Raw genomic sequence first — 20,430 nt, 5'->3', positions numbered from 1 at the left:
AATGTTAATGTTTGGTACAATAGCCTTTGTTTGCGATTACAGAGGTCAAACGTTTCCTTTAGTTTTTCACCAGGTTTGCACACACTGCAGGAGATCTTCTCTAGATCACTCAGTTTTCTGGGCTGTCACTAAGAAACACACAGTTTGAGCTCCTTCCAAAGATTTTCGATTGGGTTCAGGTCTGGAGACTGGCTAGGCCATGCTACCTTGATATGCTTCTTACAAAGCCACTCCTTTAATGAAGTGCACTGGTCCTATCCCATGTGCAGAAAAACACCCCCAAAGAATGATGCTACCACCCCCATGCTTTACTGTGGGGGATGGTGTTCTTCGCATTCTGGCATCTGGTTTCCCCACTAAAATTACTGTTAGCAAAAAAAAAAAAAAACATGTTAAATACAAGTGGGCAATGGAAGACCATTCCATGTTTTTCAAAGGCAGAACAGTTACACGAGGCAGTGTTTTTTAATTTTAACGACGTATTTCCTATTTTATCTGCTGTGCATTACGATATACAGTATAAGGTGACCTGGATTACGTGCATGTTCCAATTCCCGGGCAATATGGGGTTTTTAGTAGTGCCTTATTATATGGATAATAGGTACATTTACATAAGTATATAGCTAGTTTTCTTTTTTTGTGTGAGTCAAAACTCTTTATGTCATCGAAGTGTGAAATATTCATTGTGTGTTGCACAAGGAGTTTGTTGTATGCAGCTAACCTTAGCTCCCCTGTGCAGCTGTTAGCTACCGAACATAATTTCCTTTACTCTATTTCAGGCCATGACGGCATTTGCCCGTTTTACGCAGGGAGAACTCAAACGGGACTACTGTACATTACCTACGTAATACCGGGCCCGTATCGCCTTTCCTAACCTTTGCAAATTGAACTCCGTTCTTAAATAGTTTTGGGTTCTCTTCCCGTCAAGGGAAGTCGAGTCACATTTATTGTATAGCCTTTAATCACAAAGAAAAGACAGTCCACGATTGCAACATCCCCTGATCAAAAACCGAGATCGGCAAGGAAACACTCAAAACCTCAGCACGAGGAAAATAAAAAACCTTGAGAAGGGTCCTTACAAGTGTTAACCCCGCTTCCAGGATGACCAGGCTGCAATACATTTAGCATTGGGTAACAGTACACAAAACCTAGTGCAATGTCAGGACCAGAACGGAGATAGGACGCACTTTCATTACATTTCTCTCAGTTTTATTGGAATAAAGGAAAGGGTTGCCCCCACGATCCGGTGATCGCTGGGCGCGGGAAGCAGGTCACTCTGAACGCGGAAGTGGGGCTTCCGTGGCGAGCAATGGCTGTGTTGGGAACGGAAAAACGGGTCAGTAGCCGGGACAGGAGAGCAAAAACTTGGTCGGGGTCGTAAGCAATTGTAAGCCGGGAGAGGAGAGTAGCCGTGGTCGGGGACAAAAAAGGTCGAAATCTGGGACGGGAGAGTAGACGTGGTCAGGATAAAAAAACGGGTCGAAGCCAGGGGACAGACAGGAGCAAAACACAGGTTGGAGTCAGGGTCAGAAAAAGGCTTGCCTAGTGTGAAGTGAGGTTCGCAGACGGTTTGACAACAGGGAACAGAAAAGAGTGGGCACAGGTGAAGCATATCGGTAATTATGACAATGAACATCAATAAAATAAAACAATAGGTAATATGTTAAATTTGTCCAGAAAGTGCATGAACCTTGGCCCATACTTACTGAGAGTACTTAATGATATAGTGTATTTTCTGGACTATAAGGCTCATCTAAAAGCCGAATTTTGGTAGATATTCGAAGTTCTAGTCGACTTCAATGAGTACGCATAGTACAAAAAAGAAAAATCAGAATAAGTCCCATTATTCCGTTTTATTCCAGCCATACTTTGTGAATCCCATGAAATTTGCTATACCACAACTCAGACTGACTTTGAAGGTGTCTAAAATGTAGTCAACTTCATAGAGTATTAAGAAGAACTACGCTAGTACCGACATCACAATGTCAAATATTTCACATTCTTTGATCCAGTAGACTGAATAATACGCTAAATACAATTGGTCAGGCATAATCACAATGGAATGCTACTACAATCAGTAACTGTTTACGATAGAATCCATCAAATTTAGTTGGTTTATGTTTTTTTTTTAATTTTCTGACCTTTTTTCATGCAACCCCAGCTCTTAAAGTAGTTTTATTATCATGGTCCTTATATACGAATACATATATTAACAACTTGCTTCATTATTATATAAGATATGTCAAAGATAAGCCATTTTTTTTCACTAGCTTCTTCTACAACAAAAACTAGTATTTTCTTCCTCTATTTGTAAAGTTAGTATATATATATATATATATATATATATATATATATATATATATATATATATATATATATATATATATATATATATATATATATATATATATATATATATATATATATATATATATATATATATGTTAGTATAATGTATATGACACAGAAAACTGGCAACAATTTTTACACTATTAAATAGTTCATTCTACAACGAAAACTAGCATTTTCCATTGGTAAAGCTAGTGTTATTATCTGGAAGCTAGCAATGTCCAAAAACTAGCTTTTCTTGTGCTAAAAACTAGCTTCATTGTCATGAATGATGCTTAAATTTATCCACAGCTTTTACAAAATTTTGGTACACTGTAAACTAGCGTAGTTGTCTTAGATTGGTAAGGATAGTAGCCTCATCGGCAAGCTAGCAATGTCCAAAAACTACCTTTACTTGTACTGAAGAACTACTTTTATTGTCATATATAATGCAGAAAACTAGCTGTCACATATACAGTAAAAACTAGCTTCTTCCACAATGAAATCTAGCATTGTCGTCCTCTATTGGTAAATTTAGTGTTATCTTATGAGAGCTAGCATTACTAGCTTCTCTGTCATATATGATACAGAAAGCTAGCGACCACTTTGACAGTAAACGAGCTTCTTCTACCAACAAAATTTGCATTGTCTTCTATTGGTAAAGCTAGTGCCATTATCCGCAAGCTACTGTTTCCAAAAACTAGCCCTTATTATACTGAAAACTAGTTTCCTTGCCATATATAAAACGCAAAAAAAACAAACTAGCCACCACTTTTACAGTGATAATTAGTTTCTTATTTGAAGAAAACTACCATAGGCTTCTTCCATGGTCTAGCTAGCGGTATATTCTGCAACCTAGCATTACTAGGGTCTCTGTCATACATGATACCGAAAACTAGCGACCACTTTGACAGTAAACGAGATTCTTCTACAAGAAAATCTAGCATTGACTTCTATTGGTAAAGCTAGTGCCATTTTTTGCAAGCTACCGTTTCCAAAAACTAGCATTTATTATACTAAATAACTATCTTCCTTGCTATATATGACACAAAAAACAAACTAGCCACCACTTTTACCGTCATAATTAGTTTCTTCTTCGTCCAGCGAGCACCAGATCGCGGGCGCCACCCTTCCTCTTTCTATCAATAAAACTACCATTGTCTTGTATTGGTAAAGCTAGCGTCATCAACTGCTAAGCATGAAATTAGTGCCATTGTCTTTCATAAATAAAATTAACATAGCTGTTTTTAAATGATCAAAACAAACTCAACAAAATGAGTTTTTCTCTTACTGCTCTGTCTTAGACGTAAATTTCCACTTTATTGAATAAATCGGAATCCAAATACTGTTCCTTTGTATATCGAGTACTTCCTGTACTTCTTTCAAGAAAAGACTTTATCCGATGAAATAGCTGGTAGTCCGTCGGGCTACCGTTAACGCTAACCTTTTCCACATGTCGTCGGACAAGACACGCCTGTTAGCCAGTTAGCATTTTATGACCGCGTGGAACAAAAAAACGAACAGTTGGCCGCCACGTGACAAAGCGGCCTAGGGACAAAAAGCTAACAGTCCGCCGCCACATGACGAAGCGGCCTAGCCTCATGTCGGTGACTCATCCAGCCCGAGGGTCTGGAGGGAGTCCCCGCGTTCTCAGACGGAATCCTGCAGTCTTTATTTTAAGACGTGACTCATTTTCACATGCGAGCATAGAAACCGGATGCAAACATGTTAAGTGGGACATGCTAACGATGTACATGTAGAATTTCACCGTACGATAGGCTTCTCTCGTGGCAATCTTATTCGTTTTGTATGTATTCTGCAGAGGAGCAGAAGGGAAAACAATCAAAAGTCAACTCCAGATGTCGGAGAAATTGTGTTCCAAAAATGGCCGACCGTGACTCTGTTTCCTGTGAGTCATGTCATATTTTTCCCTGCCTTTATTTAAAACTCAAGTTTAGGATTCGCAATTTAGAATTGTCTTTATTGTCATCGATATCAACATAGTGAATGTCATTTACAATGAGATTAGATGTGGCGCTCTAAGATAAACATAGAAGAAAAGACAAAACAGAAAGTTAAAAATATAGGCAAATATTTACAGGGTAGTCATGAAAATGCCCAAAATAAATTGGATGAAGCTTCGTAAAGACTTAACGAGTTAGTGTAATGTTTCCTTTACTTAATAATAATAATAATAATTTCCTTTGTATTGTCATTCTTTGTAACAATGTACACAGAACGAAATGTCGATACATCTGACCCGTTGTAGCGAGTCGATGCAGCCGCAGCCAGAGGGCGCCGCCATTATACCAATTAGGTATGTCTCGGTCGAGGCGCGAACCAGCGACCTCCCAGTCTCAAAGCGGGCACACTACCATCTAGGCTACTGAGCTGGTTGCAATAGAGTACTGTATTTTCTGTATCATATTTTTAGATACGGCTTTCAAGGTTTGCAGAGATGCTAAAAGGAGAAGTAAATATGTGAAAACGCCTTCCCCTCCCTCTGCATCCACCTGCTACTCCCTTCAACCAGCTCAAGTCACGTCACACCAACAATAAAGATTAATGTAATCTTTCCTTTACTTGCAATAGAATACTGTATTTTCTGTATCATATTTTTTCGATATGGCTTGCAGAGATGCTAAAAGTAGAAGTAAATATGTGATAACTATGGAAACCAAGCTTGCAATTATCAAGAAATGCGAAGAATGGGAATGGCTACCCTCGCAAATTTCCATGACAATACTGTATTTTTTTGTACCTTATTTATTATATATGGGTCCCAAGGATTGCAATAATGTTAATGGGAGAAGCAAAAATATGATAAAGATGGAAATGAAGCTAGATAATAAAGAATTGAGAAGAAGGCAAACAGTTCCCTCGCTAAGAATGGACAAAATCAATCAATGATACGAGCAATCCTTATAAAGGGTGTGAAAACAGATTTTTAATTTGAATCTGTTGTCTCATTCCCCCTCAGCATTCACCCTCTACTCCACTCGACCAGCTCAAGTCACGTAACCACAAACATGATCAAAGGTCATTTTTCATGTATATAGGATTTTAATGTTTTTCCCGGGGGTACTGAGGGATCAGTATGTCTTTATTTCCGCCGTTTCCTTCCCTCTTTGCATCCACCCGCTAAAGCTACTGTACCAGCTCAAGTCACATCTATGGGTATGAAAATCCTCGCAGTCAGTTTATTATTTGAATCCACTGTTTTCTCCCTCTGCATCCACCTGCTATTCCCTTCAACCACCTTAAGTCATGTCACTCCAACGATAAAAAAAAAATGTAATGTTTCCTTTACATGTTTATTTATTTATGATGTTATTTAATCATATGCTCTCATATTGCACCTAAGTAATACTTACTTTTTGTTATTTTAATATTTTATATAGGAAACCGGGGGTTTGTAATGTATTAGCTAAATAATGTAGGTTTCCTATTCCCCTCCACACGGCAATTTAACTTTACAACTCCCACCTCAGAACGCATTCATGTCTTATCGAGGGGGTCTACTGTTATTTACATAATTATGCACTTCCGCCTTGACTCATATAATTGAGAAGTGGAAATTCTGTCTGGAAGAGGTCCAGATGATATATTTTTACATTAATGTCCTTAAAGGTACAGTGTGTAATATTTTTATGGTGTTGTGCAACCAGTGCTAAATGCACAAGAAAGAAGACAAACTTCGGAGACTCAAAGTGATCAAAGCACTATTATTTTCCCTCAGTTTTTTGTCTAGCCTTTCACAAACGATTATAAAAGACAAATGGGAAAAAAGCAAATAATATGAAGAAGACACAAGGGGAAAGAGAGAAAAACATGAAACTTTTAAAGAAAATTAGAGGAAAAGAAAAGCGGGAAGAAAAAAAAGCTGAAAACCAGCACTAAAACGCACAAGCAAAAATGCAAACTACAGAGACTCAAAATGACCAAAACATAATATTATTCTTACCGTTATTTATTTGCCTACCTTTCACTAACAACAAAAAGTGAAAACTGAAAAAAAGAAAGGTAAATGAAGCGGAGATCGGGGAAAGAGAGAAAACATGAAAAAAAAATTAAAAAGAGGAAGAAAGGAAAAAAAGAAGAAAATCCAAAAATGAGTGCTAAAAACCACAAGGAAGAATACAAACTACGGAGACTCAAAGTGGGCAAAACAGCCTATTATTTCCCCTCACTTTTTGCCTCGCTTTAAGTGAACAAAGAAATAAAGGCAAACCACAATAGGAAAGATAGGGAAGAAGAAAAAAGCAAAAGGGAGAAAAACATGAAAAAAACAAAAAGAAGAAGAAAAAATAAATTTAAAAAAAGGAAAGAAAAAAAAGAGGAAAATAAAATAGGAAGAAAAAAGCTGAAAACGAGAACTAAAACGCACAAGCAAAACTACAAACTACAGAAACTCAAAGTGAGCAAAACTCAATATTATTTTCACCGTTAATTTTTTGCCTATGCTTCCACTAGCAACAATAAGTGAAAAATGAAAAAAAAGGGAAATAAATGAAGCGGAGATCGGGGAAAGTCACTTTTTGCCTAGCTTTACGTGAACAAAGAAATAAAGGCAAACGAAAAAAAAAGATAGGGAAGAAGAAAAAAAGCAAAAGAGAGAAAAACATGAAAAAAACTAAAAGAAGAAGAAAAAAATAAATTAAAAAAAAAGAAATAAAATAAATAAAATTAGGAAAAGGGAAAAAAGATACAAACATAAAAAAGGAGAAAAAGCGGGAAAAATTAGTAAAAGAAAGAAAAATAGGTAAATATAGAAAAAGAAGAGAAGAAATTAAAAATAACAAAGATAATACTTTAAATGAGACCAAATGATCTTATAGTAGACCATGTTTTTACTTCATTCTTTATAGGTTTTTTGTGTGTGTCAAAAAATAAACGAAATCAAATTAAGTTTTCTTTCACAAGCAGGAGGCAATTAGAAAACCTCACTGTTCCTTTAATTTAACCTTCAAATTCTAACCCAAGATGAGGTCCACAAATGACATTTCGATGACACAAAACGCCGATACCGGATTCACGGTCACGAGATGAGACAGTAGCGAGGTTGGCATTCCGAACATAATTCTTTTTTATTTTTTTCATTTTTATCATTTTCATTTATTTCCCGTGATAAAAACAACAGAACTGAATCCTCTTTGTTCATTTTTTGGGGAAAAAAATAAAGAAATAAATAAACGGAGAGGCGCAGAAGGCTGTATCGGAACATCTGGTCATGCATAATTCCTTCTTATTGAAAACTTGGCAGTTGTGTGATAATGAGAATGATATTTTTTTCTGGCGTTTCCATTTTGGATGCGGGGACCACGGAATCAAACGCACCCTCGGAAAAACAAAACAAAACAAAAAAACCTTATCTGAAATAAACACGCCAATTGACTTTGCTGCCGATGTGAGAGGCAAAAATAAAGGATTAAAATATCTGAAAATGAGATATTTGAACAATATAGGTTGTAACAAATACAACTAAAATAAAATATATAAACAATTATAAAATAGAAATATAAAAACGATAAAATATGACGACGTATACAATATAGAATATAAAACCTAAAATAAAAACAACAAAAGAGAGAAAAAAAAGACAATATAATAAAAACAAAACAAATGTATAAAAATTAAAACAACAAAACAGAATAAAACAAAAATACAGGTATTACAAATATATACTAAAATATAAAACGTAAAAACAGTCAAAAAAAGACAAAGAGAGAAATTTTTGTCACGGTTGCCATGACCCCCAATTGGCTCTGCTCGTGTGTCATGATTGCCATGGCGCCCAATTGGCCCCGCCCGTGTGGTGCCAGCTGGACCTTGTTGACGGATTGGCTACCTGTAAGTATTTAAACTCTGTCCTGTCTGTCCCTTTTGTCGGTCTGTCTGCAAGTCTCCGTTTTTACACGGTAAGCCCTTTTTTACCTGTCCTGTGTTCTTGCTCTTGTTTTTCTCTCGCTACGATCTGTTTTGATCTCAACCACGTCTGTCCTCCTCTCCTGGTTTTTGACTTGTTTCCGATCCCGACCACGTTTTTGCACTCTATCCCTGCTACTGACCCGTTTTTTTCCATTCCCGACACCGCCATCGCTCGCCACGGAAATCCCACTTACGCGTTCAGAGCGACCTGCTTCCCACGTCCAGCGATCACGGGCGTACCCACTACCTTTCTTCTAATAAAACTTACGCGAGTGGGTCCTGTCCTGGTCCAGACCATTTTTTTCAGTGTAAATACAAATTTGACGACAAAATCATTAAAAAAAAAATTAATTTTTTTTTTTAAAAAATGTTATAAATATACCAAAATATAAAAAATAAAAATATACTAAAGACAAAAAAAAACAAAATTAAAACAAAAAAGATGATTAAGATTAATAAAAAAACGAATAAAATTGAATAATCCACAAGTTGGCTGGCAACCAGTTCAGGGTGTCCCCTGCCCACTGCCCGGAGATGGCTGGGATGGGCTTCGGTTTCCAGTTTTGTTTCCGTCTAATTTTGTTCTGTTTATTATTTTCTCCAGTTTTCGTTCCCGTCTAGTGTCTCCTGTTAATTTTCGATATCCTGATTCTTTATCTATCCTGTCTGTCTCTTCCTGTCCAGTATCGACCCCATCTGTCCAATATCAACTCAGGCAATTAGAATAGGTCTCGTCGGTCTCTGACGCCAGACTGGCTGCCAAATGTGCATGACTCCCCATTTCCCGTAAAATAAAAGGCTTGTGTGAGAACGCTACGTGTTTGGGTCCTGATCCTGTTCTGGTTCCTGACAAATGTAACAATAGCTCAGGAGGTTAAGCGCTCGTCTTGGGATCAAGCTTTAGCAGGTTCAATTTTCGGCTACTCCGTGTTATATGTAGAGATGTCCTTGGTCAAGACACTGAATCCCTAATGCCCCCGATAAGCAGGTTAGCGCCTTGCATGGCTGACGCTGCTATCGGTGTGTGAGTGTGTGTGTGAATGGGTAGGTGTGAAGCTCATTGTAAAGCGCTTTGGGAGGTCTTCAGCGACTTGAAAAGCATTATAGAAATGCAGACCATTTACATTTATAGAAAAATACGAATCTTAAAAAAACATCAAAAAAGAAAATATATTTATATTTTTTTCCCAGCGTAAACTCGAGTTCGGAGTAGTTTGCTTACAACTGGATCGGTGCGAGTCGCTAAGCTCATTCCCTCGGAATTCCCCAGAAATGGCGACTATTCGCCAACTTCTCACCGTCCAGACGTTATAAACACCAGACACCTTATCTGATTGATACCAATTAGAACGTCCAGGGAAAGGCCTCGAAATTCACAGTACACGAGAAGAAAGCGGATTTCTTAGCAAGTCCGCTATCTGAAGGCGTCGGCCCGGTTACGCTATGTGCCCTATCAGTCTTTTATTTATTTGGTTGGTGTCTCGGCCGCCGGTATACCCCTTGTATTTCCGCCAAAAATGAATTCACTTGTGCGACCACAATCCATTATCCTCTGATGACTGTTTGCTGAGAGCGAGTGCAGCGAGAGCAAATCTGTTTCTTGCACTGTCTTGGCCACGATTCATTATCCCCACTCGACTATTGCTGACAGCAAGATCATCTTTAGACGACTTGAAGCGATCTAACAACAACAACAACAACAGCAGGAGCTGAGAGAGAATATTTGTGTCATGCCTGGCAGCACTTTCATATTATTTTGCTGCCTAAAATAATCAGCACTCATACAACCGCAATCCATTATCTCTTCTCCCATACTGCTGCGAGCAGGGACCGGCATAAGGCACTTTAATTAGGAGGCATGCGGCTCTGGCCCGCCTAAAATGAAACGCATGATTGTGGCTACGACCCATTATCCCCGGTTGACTATTGTTAAGAATAGGGGCTAAGAAAAAATGGTGGCCTTGATCCCGTGATCCGTTATTCCCAGTCGACTATTGCTGAGAGCTAGGGCTGAGAGAGTAAACTGAGCTGTGATTCATTATCCCCATGCAACTATTGCTGAGAGCTGGGGCTGAGAGAGTAAATTCAGCTGTGATCTGTTATCTCCAAGAAACTATTGCTGAGGGCAGCAACTGAGAGAGTACATTTAGTTGTGATCCATTATCCTCATGCGACTATTGCTGAGAGCTGGGGCTGAGAAAGTAAATTCAGCTCTGATCCATTATCCCCAGGCAACTATTGCTGAGGGCAGGGGCTGAGAGAGTAAACTCAGGCGAGTTCTGTTATCCCCAGGAGACTATTGCTGAGGGCAGGGGCTGAGAGAGTACATTTAGCTGTGATCAGTTTTCCCCATGCGACTATTGCTGAGAGCTGGGACTGAGAGAGTAAATTCAGCTCTGATCTATTATCCCCAGGAGACTATTGCTCAGGGCAGGAGCTGAGAGAATACCTTCAGCTGTGATCTGTTATCCCCAGGAGACTATTGCTGAGGGCAGGGGCTGAGAGAGCACATTTAGCTGTGATCTATTATCCCCATGCGACTATTGCTGAGAGCTGGGGCTGAGATAGTAAATTCAACTTTGATCCATTATCCCCGGGCAACTATTGCTGAGGGCAGGAGCTGAGAGAGTAAACTCAGGTGAGTTCTGTTATCCCAAGAAGACTATTGCTGAGGGCAGGAGCTGAGAGAGTAAACTCAGCTGTGATCTGTTAGCCCTGGGAGACTATTGATGAGTGCTGGGACTGAGAGAGTTAATTCAGCTGTGATCCATTATCCCCAGGCGACTCTTGCTGAGAGCGGGGACTGGCAGAGCCCATACTCAAAATTGGTTCGGTGTGGACCCCATTAATCTTAATAAACCAGGGATTTCAGCCCCTTTTTATTCATTTTCAAAAAAAGGCAAGTTAAAATACCTTCAAACTCAAAAAAAATATACAATAAAAAGCAACATTTCCTGCCAACGAGGTAACTGTAAATTTAGTTGCATTATACACAGTTAATTATTAGGTATTTTAGTGACCAAAGTGGGTGGAAGTGAAGGACGATCACCCAAAAAAATATAAAAAAATTCACATGCCGTTAAGGTCTTTGCCAAGGCTGTGGAGAAAAACAAGTCGGCCTTGCACCAGGCAATGACAAACATCTGCTTAGAATTTGGATGTCTGTCCCTTTAACCTCCACATATTTTTTTTATCATTGACATTTTGGGTGATAACATCAATAATTCTGCCGTCACACAAAAAAATAATTCAAATGAGGAGCGTGCATAATTAATATTGGTTTCCAGTTTTGTTCCTTTCTAATTTGCCCTGTTTAATTTCAATATCCTGTTTTGATATCAATCCTGTCTGTCACCTTGTTTAATATCAGTTTCCAGTTTTGTTCCCGTCTAGTTTGTCCTGTTTATTTTCGATCTCCTGATTTGATATCAATCCTGTCAATTTGTCCTGTCCTGTCCGGTATTGACTGCATCTGTCCAGTATCTGCTCGTGCAAATGGTATTGATCTCGTCGGCCTCTGGCTTCCGATCATTCCAACCCAGAGTGCTGCCTTACGTGCATTTCCCGTAAAATAATAGACTTGTGTGATAAACGTCACCCATTTGGGTCCTGGTACTGTTCCGGATCATAAGTTAACATTCCCTTATTTAACTACCAAAAATTACATAAAATATGGTTACAGTGGATTTCCGAGATAAGGCGACCTCGCATTATGACATTTTCACTTTAAAGTGTGAAATACAATTTTTTTGCACCTTTTTTTATGGCATTCACCCAACTATAGAACAAAAACGCATGTAATTCAAACTTATTGCATATGGCAAGTTATGCCTGTCTACTATCGGTCAACATAATTTTGGTTTGCACAACTATTTGCTGAACTACTTCTCACAATGGCTTTGTCCCCCACAATTCAAATATATGACTTTGTTGTTTTTATACAATCACTCTACAAAAGTAGATAATTTAACATATGTTTCTGAATATTATGAAAATGCTGATATTCTTTTGGCTAAAGTGCTTCCTGCAATGCCTTTCGCTTCATTCAGTCAATAATCTCATGTGATTCGTAAAGAATGTGCGACCGGGCGATACAATACTGTATTTTTGTTCTGTATTCATTCTCTACGAGTCCCAAGGCAATGCTAAAAGTAGAAGCAAAACATGATTATATGGAAATAAAGCTTGTGATTATCGAGAAATATCAAAGGCGGCTCACAAATCGTTACCATCGCTAAGTAATATGGCTGTATACAATAGAAAATCCTGGCTACAATTAAGAGGGCGATTAAAGTGTCAAGTTCTCATAAGGGCAGGACATCCACCTGCTACTCTACTCAACCAAGTCACACCAAAAGTAAATAAAATGTCATCTCTCCTCTACATGTATATTTATTTATAATATGATTTAATCTTATGTATATTACACATAAGTAGTACTTACTATTCACTATTTTGTTACTTTAATGTTTTTACCTGGGGTTTGTATGCTAGTGGTTTACTGTATTAAGGAAAAATGGGGTAAGATCCTATTTTTTTGCATTGCATTGGCATTTCTTCCAGAAATGTTGATGTAATTATCAAAACCGCTCAACAGAGGCTTCTTTTTTCCCCTCATCTTCCGTAATTATCTCCCGGACCCGATTCCTCCCGAGCCGCGCAAGCTAATGTCGTCCAGATGCACAGCGCTCCCCGATTAGATTTAACCTTTACTTGACAAAATCCGCCCGGCGACCGGCTGTCAGGACGGCGAGACGGAGAGTTCAATCGTTTCTCCGTGTTTACATCCCCCAAATGTCACGCCGGGTGACGTCCGAGCGCCTTAGCAAGACCACCGCATTCTGCGTCCCCCCTTCAATCGGTAGCAGATTTGAAGAAGAAGAAAAAAAAAACAGAACAGGAGCCCAGAGAGTGGTGTCATAACATTTTCCGTTCATTTTCTTGCAGCGCTGCCGCTACCCACAATTTTTTTCCACGGTTTGATGTCCTCGTGTTACTCGTATGTCAAAGGGGGTAAAAGTAGGAGCAGGGAAAAAAAGGGGGAACAGTCCATGTCGTATTCGACCGGCCGAGATCGGGACCCCGATACCGCAAGCACACGCTGCGGCAGTATAGCGGCATTGTGATTTCCTGGGCGGGACGCAACGAGTCAGGGCGCTTGGCAGCAGGCTGCGGTTTTTGTGACAATTACTGCTTTCCTTTAAGTTGGGCGCTAACAAGGTTTGCTGGAATGTGGTTTTACGGACTCAAAATAGAGGAGTGTCGCCGAAAAGGCTGTTCTTTTAAGGATCCAGTGAGAGAGTAAGAGGGTGAGAGAGTGAGAGAGTGAGTGAGTGAGTGAGTGAGTGAGTGAGTGAGTGAGTGAAAGAGTGAGAGAGTGAAAGAGTGAGTGAGAGAGTGAGAGAGCGAGAGAGTGAGAGGGTGAGAGAGTGGGAGAGTAAGAGAGTAAGAGAGTGAGAGAGTGAAAGAATGAGAGAATATGTGTGTGAGTGTGTGTGAGTGAGTGTGAGAGAGTGTGAGAGAGTGTGAAAGAGTGTGAGAGAGTGTGAGAGAGTGTGAAAGAGTGTGAAAGAGTGTGAAAGCGTGTGAAAGCGTGTGAAAGAGTGTGAGGGAAGTGATATATAAAATGAATGGAATAATTGTTTGATAATAGAAAAACATGATGGGATGTTGGATACTAAAAAGGCTTGACAGACTGATGGATGATATAAGCGTATTATGGATGTATAGATAAATGAATGAGTGGGTAACACAAGTATATTATTGATGGATAGAGGGATACCAGAAGGGCTCAATGGATGAATAGGTTAATGAAATATGGATGGATGGATGGATGGGTAATGCAAGATAATAGGTGTACTATTGATGGATGGATGAAGTCAAACAGGGCATTGTGTTGTGGATGGATGGATGGATGGAAGAATAGAAGGATAACAGAAGGGCATTGTGAATGGATGGGTAATGCAAGGTTTTTATGGCTGGATGGATAATAGGTGTACTACTGATGGATGGAAGACAATTAGAAGGGCACTGGGAATTTGTGGATGGATGGATGGATGGGTTGGTGGGCCGGGGTGTTGATGTATGGATGGGTTAGTGTGTGGTGGTGTTGGTGGGTGGATGAATGGGTAATGGATGAAGACAAACAGGACATTGGGGATGGGTGGATGGATGAATAGAAGGATAACAGAATGGCATTGTGAATGGATGGGTAATGCAAGGTTTTTATGGCTGGATGGATAATAGGTGTACTACTGATGGATGGATGGAAGACAAACAGAAGGGCATTGTGGATTTGTGAATGGATGGATGCATGGATAGATGGATGGATGGTCAACAAAAGGTCATTGTGAATGGAGGAATGGCCTAGTAATGCAAAGTTTTTATGGCGGGATGGATTATTGATGAATGGATTGATGGATGAAAGACAAACAGAAGGGCATTTTGCATTCAGGGATGGATGGATGCATGGAAGGATAACAAAAGGGCATTGTGAATGGATACATGGATGGGTAATGTACCGTTTTTATAGATGGTCGAACGGATAACGGAAGTGTAATGCGGACGAACGGAACGATAGCAGAAGGGCATCATGGATCAGAGGATGCATAATAGAAACGTATAATGGATCGTAGGTGGATAATAGATGTGTATAATGAGTGGATGAAATCTACAGATCAATGTCAGATTAAAGAAAGAGCGTGGACGGATGAACCTCTGACGGATACATCCCTCCTTCCGAAATTGGATGGAAGATTTACGGTTCCAAAAGACTGTTGATGACAATTTGACCTTTCTCCTAATAGAACCATAATTGTCCCTCTCTCCAGGTGAATTGTTAGATGGATGGATGATTGAAAGCAGCACCAAAACCTTTCAACTCATAACTGATGATGTCGCCTTAAATGACCCACTTCAAATCCGACAATACTTCAGGAATTGTGTTATTAGTCGTGAAACAACTATGTGCACGGGTTGCTTACAAGCACGTGCATTTCCCTGCGAGTTCCATGTCACCATGACAATGTGGGAATAACTGATAAATAGAGAATCTCCCACGGCTCCGTGGAGCGTCTCCCTGCTGTAGACTAATAAGTTCAATATTTGCTTTGTGATATTGATAAATGGCTGTTATTCTGAGGAAAAGGGGGTGCGTGGACCCCTTGTTCAAACAAACCCGTCTTTTTGAAATGGTTAACTTGTACGTTTATTCAAAAAGGAAAGACACGATTCTAGGCAAGTAAAGGAAATATTTTTGGATGTATTTTCACTTGTTTTTATCGATTTTCAACCCTCAACTCCGTTTATTGTATACAAGCATAATGGCGACTAAAGATATCTGTCTGTTACAGAAAAACAAATTGAAATATCATCGATCTAGAAGGAAAATTGCCAGCCAATGGTGTAGGATTTATGTTAGTAATGTCAGGATTACTCATTGCCCTCACCTGTGTCCGCTCGTTTGGCGCCAGCTGTTGCTTGTTGCCTGATTAATTCCCCACCTATTTATACCAAGTACACCAGTCTCTCCCTGTCAGTCAGTCAGCGAACCTCTGCATATGCAAGGCAAGCACTTTGACTGTGGCTCCCGTCTGTCCCGTTTTTCATCCATATACCACTCGTCCATCCCTGATTTCCCGTTTGTCTCCGGCTATCGACCCGTTTGGTCCTTTTGACCACGGTCTAATCTCCCGCTCTGGCTAATGACTCGCTTTTGACCACCGACCACGCATTTCGTGAGCAGCTTGCTTTCCTCGTCCAGCGTTGGTTTTCCTCTATTTCTCAATAAACTTGTGAGTAAACGTTTCACATCTGGGTCCTCCTCCTGTTCTGGTTCTGACAAATGCATAGGTAGTGAATTTTTTGCGGCGTCATGCTTTGATCCTGAAACATAATCTCTAAGGCAGGGATCACCAACGGTTATGAAACAAAGGGATGAGTGCAAAGTGCATTTCTAAAATAACGTATGCTATTATTATGCTATTACTATGCTATTACTATGTTATTACTGTGCATTGCTATGTTATCACCAGGTTGTAATTATGAGACGTTGGGTTAAATAGTCTCCACAAAAAAATCATACCAATTAGAAATTAAATTTTCAAGGAAATAACAATGACCCATCACTGGTGAGCTTTTTTATAACCAGGCCCACTGGCAGGCTACTCAGCTGTTTTTAGGGAGCTACCTGGTGCTCACGATCACCACTTTGATGATCCCTGCTCAAACTATAGAAAACAATGAATTTTTTTTTCAGAAATAAACCATGACCCATCCCTAGTGACCTATTTTCAGGACTGGTTTGTGGGCTACCCAGCTGTTCAAGGCAGGTCAGCTCTAATCCGGATCGTTTTGGTCACTGGTAGCGGATAAGAACGTCTAATATTGTCGCAATATTCTACAAAGTCTGTCTTGCCGTGAGTAAATAGGTTCCGCGTTGTGTTTCTAAGGTTTATTGATGCTTAATGAGGATAATTCGCAATCATTAATAAGGGGACTAATTGGTAGATATCGACAAGTATGAGGCTGAGACTGTTGATGATGCGCTTACTGTACACTTAAAATTAAAGTTACTGGGTTTTGAGTTATTCCTTGCCCGCATGTTGGTTTAAGATCAGGCGATGGTGTCATTGTAATCCTGCAGTCCTTTGAGACATCTTGTATCGCGGCAAGCACAGAGGGTAGACCTAATTGCGTAACGTTTTCTCACAATTTTATTAAAAGCAAGAGGAAGGGCAGCGCCCGCGATCCGATGCTTGCTGGAGGTGGGAAGCAAGTCGCTCTTGCAATCGGATTGTGATCCGAATACGGAAGTGGATCTTCTGTACCGGGCGATGACGGTGTCAGGGATGGATAAACAGGTCGATAGCCGGGACAGGAGAGCAAAAACGTGATCGGGGTCAGAAACGGGTCGTAAGCCAGGATGGGAGAGCAGACGTGGTCGGGATCCAAACAGGTCGTAGCCGGAGACAAACAAGAGCAAAAACAGGACAGGAGTCAGGGTCGAAAAAGGCTTGCCTTGTATAAACAGAGGTTCGCAGACGGAATGACAACAGGGGATTGACAGGACTGGGTTTAAATAGGGACAAGGAGCCAATCAGATCCTGCAGCAGTTGGGGCCAAATGAGCGGGCACAGGTGATTCACATCGGTAATTATGACATTTTGTAATTAAGGGTGTCACGAATAAATGTGACTTGACTATGACTTTAAATTAACGTACACACAAAAAGTGTTTACAGCACTTTTTGCATGATGGACCGGACGAGCTGATGCTGGTCACGAGCGGTCTCTACTGGTAACTTCTGGCACTGCTCGTAAAGTGGATTTTCTTTCATATAGCGAGCAAGGACTGAAATGTACATGTTTAGAGGCACACGTACAGAGAGGTACCACTACTTTTCAACGCTTAAATGGAGAAAAGATCATTTTTGAATACAAAGGGAATTTTAATGACAGTGAACCACCGCCCCACCCGGCCCCCAGGTGCCCTCCCCCTGCTATTTCCCGCCGTGCATCTTGCACAAACTGTACTTGCCCCGTGGAGGAAGTCGTGCAAAGTCACATTGAAAACAGAAAAAATAGGTACTGAGGCTGACTTGTGCCTGCACACTGTGGAGTCATTGTATAAACCCCCCAGCCCACCCTGTTAAAACTCACACTGCACTCTTACTTTCATCCCCCCCAACTGAACGTGGAAAAGTGGGGCCTGAGGCGTTGGCGCTCCCTCTGAAAGGCCGATTCATACTCTCTATAACACCCATCCAAAGCACAACACCCCCAGACAACACAACCTCATGGCGATTTATTGTCATGCGAGAATAAGACCAGAAAAGGAAGTCCTGCTCTTAGATAAAAATCACAATCTTGACATCTGGAGGGGATCACTGCCAAACCGTGTTGGGACTACTAATGCGTTACAAAAAAACCGCAACGTTTCTCGGTAAAAGAGCACTGCCATATTGCAACTCATCTGCCGTTACTGCCACTACTTTTTAAAAGTAGACCATGAAATGAAACACCCGAAGTTCTTTGACCATTCCTCTTTCGATTCTAAATGCAGTAACATCCAACGCTCAATTCGCTGCATGCAACAAAATAGAAAGGTGGGTGTGTTTGTATTCACCTATACACCTGAATACTGTTACTGTGGTGTATGAGGGCGTGTAATTTCTCCCTACTGCTATTCTGATATTCTCCCTACCATATATACTCTTATCTAAGTGGTATGTACTACTATAAAATACTTAAATCAGGCGATTAGTTTACAAGCACATATTTGGTTGTGTGTCACTAGTAGCTAATGGTAGGCAGAATGTGGGGAAGGGGCGTGGCTTTTACAGGAACGACAAAATCGTTAGTGAGCACAAAATTTATGGTAATAGAGTGCCAAATTTACATTTTTTTTCATAAAATAAGTGTCTTGGCTAAGTCTTAGTTTGTAAGTACTCAAGATTGCACAAGCACAAAGATATGAAAGGTTCACCATTTCCACAGGATGGTGTAAACATATTCTTTTCTTTCTTTTGTAAAAAAACACATCTTTTATGTGGGTATTTTAAGAAGATTTAGACCAGGGGTGTCAAACAGGCGGCCCGCAGATCGAATTAGGCCTTCCAAGGGATTTAATCCGGCCCGCAAGACGACGCTGAGAGAAGCCCAAGAGAAAAACGAGCTGGAGGTTGAAATATGTCCATATGATGTTGACAAAGTCAGGTGCCTCTCACAAATGCTGTACTTGTATTTTTCGCTCTCGCTCTTTCTTTCTCGGTTTCTCCCTTTTTCTTTCACTCTCTATCTCTCTGTCACTCTCTCTGTCTCTTTTTCTCTTTCTTTGTTCCTCTTTGTCTCTTTCTCTCTCTGTGTCTTTTTACCTTATTTTGCTCTCTCTTCCTTTTTTCCTTTTGTCTCTTTCTCTCTCTATCTCTTTTGCTTTCACCTTCTCTCTTTCTCCCCTTCTCTTTACTCTCCTTCTCTCTTTCTATTTCTCTTTCGATTTCTTTATTTCTCTCTTTCTTTCCCCCTCTCTCACTTTCTCTTTTTATCTCTTTTGTTTTTCACTCTCTCTCTCTCTCTTTTTCCCTTTCTCTCTTTTTTGTCCCACCTTCGAAGAATTCCCGCGAAAAAGAATGAATGGGAATCAAGATCTTGAGTAGGCTTTGATACGGAGACTGCATACCGATACAGACAGGAACGGGATCGAGGACATAAGAATACCGATACTGATCAGAATTAGACTACACATACCACCTGAAGATTTTGACATATTTAACATTAAAGGATTGCACATTTTTGGGAATTTATACCCAAATATTGAGTAATATTGACTGCCGATACCACATACCGATACTGTAAGTGAAAAGTAATTATGTTTGATACCACTTTTGTTCGGACCAGGATATAAATCTTGAGTATATACGGGTATTTGTAACTAGTCCATTTCAGAGTAACTTAATCTGGAGGGTAACTCAGTTACTTTTTAAATCTAGTAACTATAGATCCTTTTTTCCAGTAACACTGGTGCCAACGTGGAACGGATGCAGAAGAGGGAGAGGGTTTGGGGAGGGGGTAGTCATTAAGAAAGGTCCTTACCTCCATGGGTGGGGTGAATGAGGCTGAGAAGGGTGAGGATGGCCCCCACCAGGGCAGGTCGCGAGCGTCTCATGTTTTACGTCCTCTCTGCTTTTGCCGGGGCCCGAATGACTTTGGGGGCCCTACTCCAGGATACTGATCCGTGTGAGGGAGGGCGGCCGGGCAGGACTGGGCCGGGCCCTGGGCGGGACCAGAAAAGCGACGCCCTCCCTCCTCCCGGATCTCCAACTCACTCCAGCACATGTTCCGAGCCTGAAAAATGGCTTCCTGTCTCGCCGGCTCAGAGACGGACTTTGCCGAATAGTTTGTTTACGTTAGGATCGGAGGATTCCCGTGAGAAAGAATGAATGGGAATGGGGATTTTGAGTAGTCTTTGACACCGATACCGATACGGACGAGAACCGGGTTGAGGGTCTCGGACAGGGGATCCCTGAAGATTTTAACATTTTTAAAAGAAAAGGATTAAAAGTTGTAATTATTAAAAGCAAAGCTTTTAAGACAAATCTTGAGTAGACATACTGATTCTGATAAGAATTCTAATAGAAATCTTATTCATTTATTTACAGAGACCACAGACTGATAC

General features: G+C 40.3%; 1 protein-coding gene across 1 annotated transcript in view; it reads right to left on the bottom strand.

Moving 5' to 3' along the window:
• The window catches only part of cspg4 (chondroitin sulfate proteoglycan 4), a 106,931-nt gene extending 87,011 nt beyond the window's left edge, over window positions 1-19,920 (bottom strand). Inside the window, exon 1 of the mRNA XM_088340602.1 lies at window positions 19,848-19,920. Coding sequence (XP_088196728.1) covers window positions 19,848-19,920 — 73 coding nt within the window. The remainder of the gene's footprint in view (window positions 1-19,847) is intronic.
• Between the last annotated feature and the right edge of the window lie 510 nt (window positions 19,921-20,430).

The sequence above is a fragment of the Urocampus carinirostris genome, chromosome 7 (assembly GCF_059441175.1).
Source record: "Urocampus carinirostris isolate Australia breed hairy pipefish chromosome 7, RoL_Ucar_1.0, whole genome shotgun sequence".
Taxonomy (NCBI): domain Eukaryota; kingdom Metazoa; phylum Chordata; class Actinopteri; order Syngnathiformes; family Syngnathidae; genus Urocampus; species Urocampus carinirostris.
This window is presented reverse-complemented; position numbering and strand designations above follow the sequence as displayed.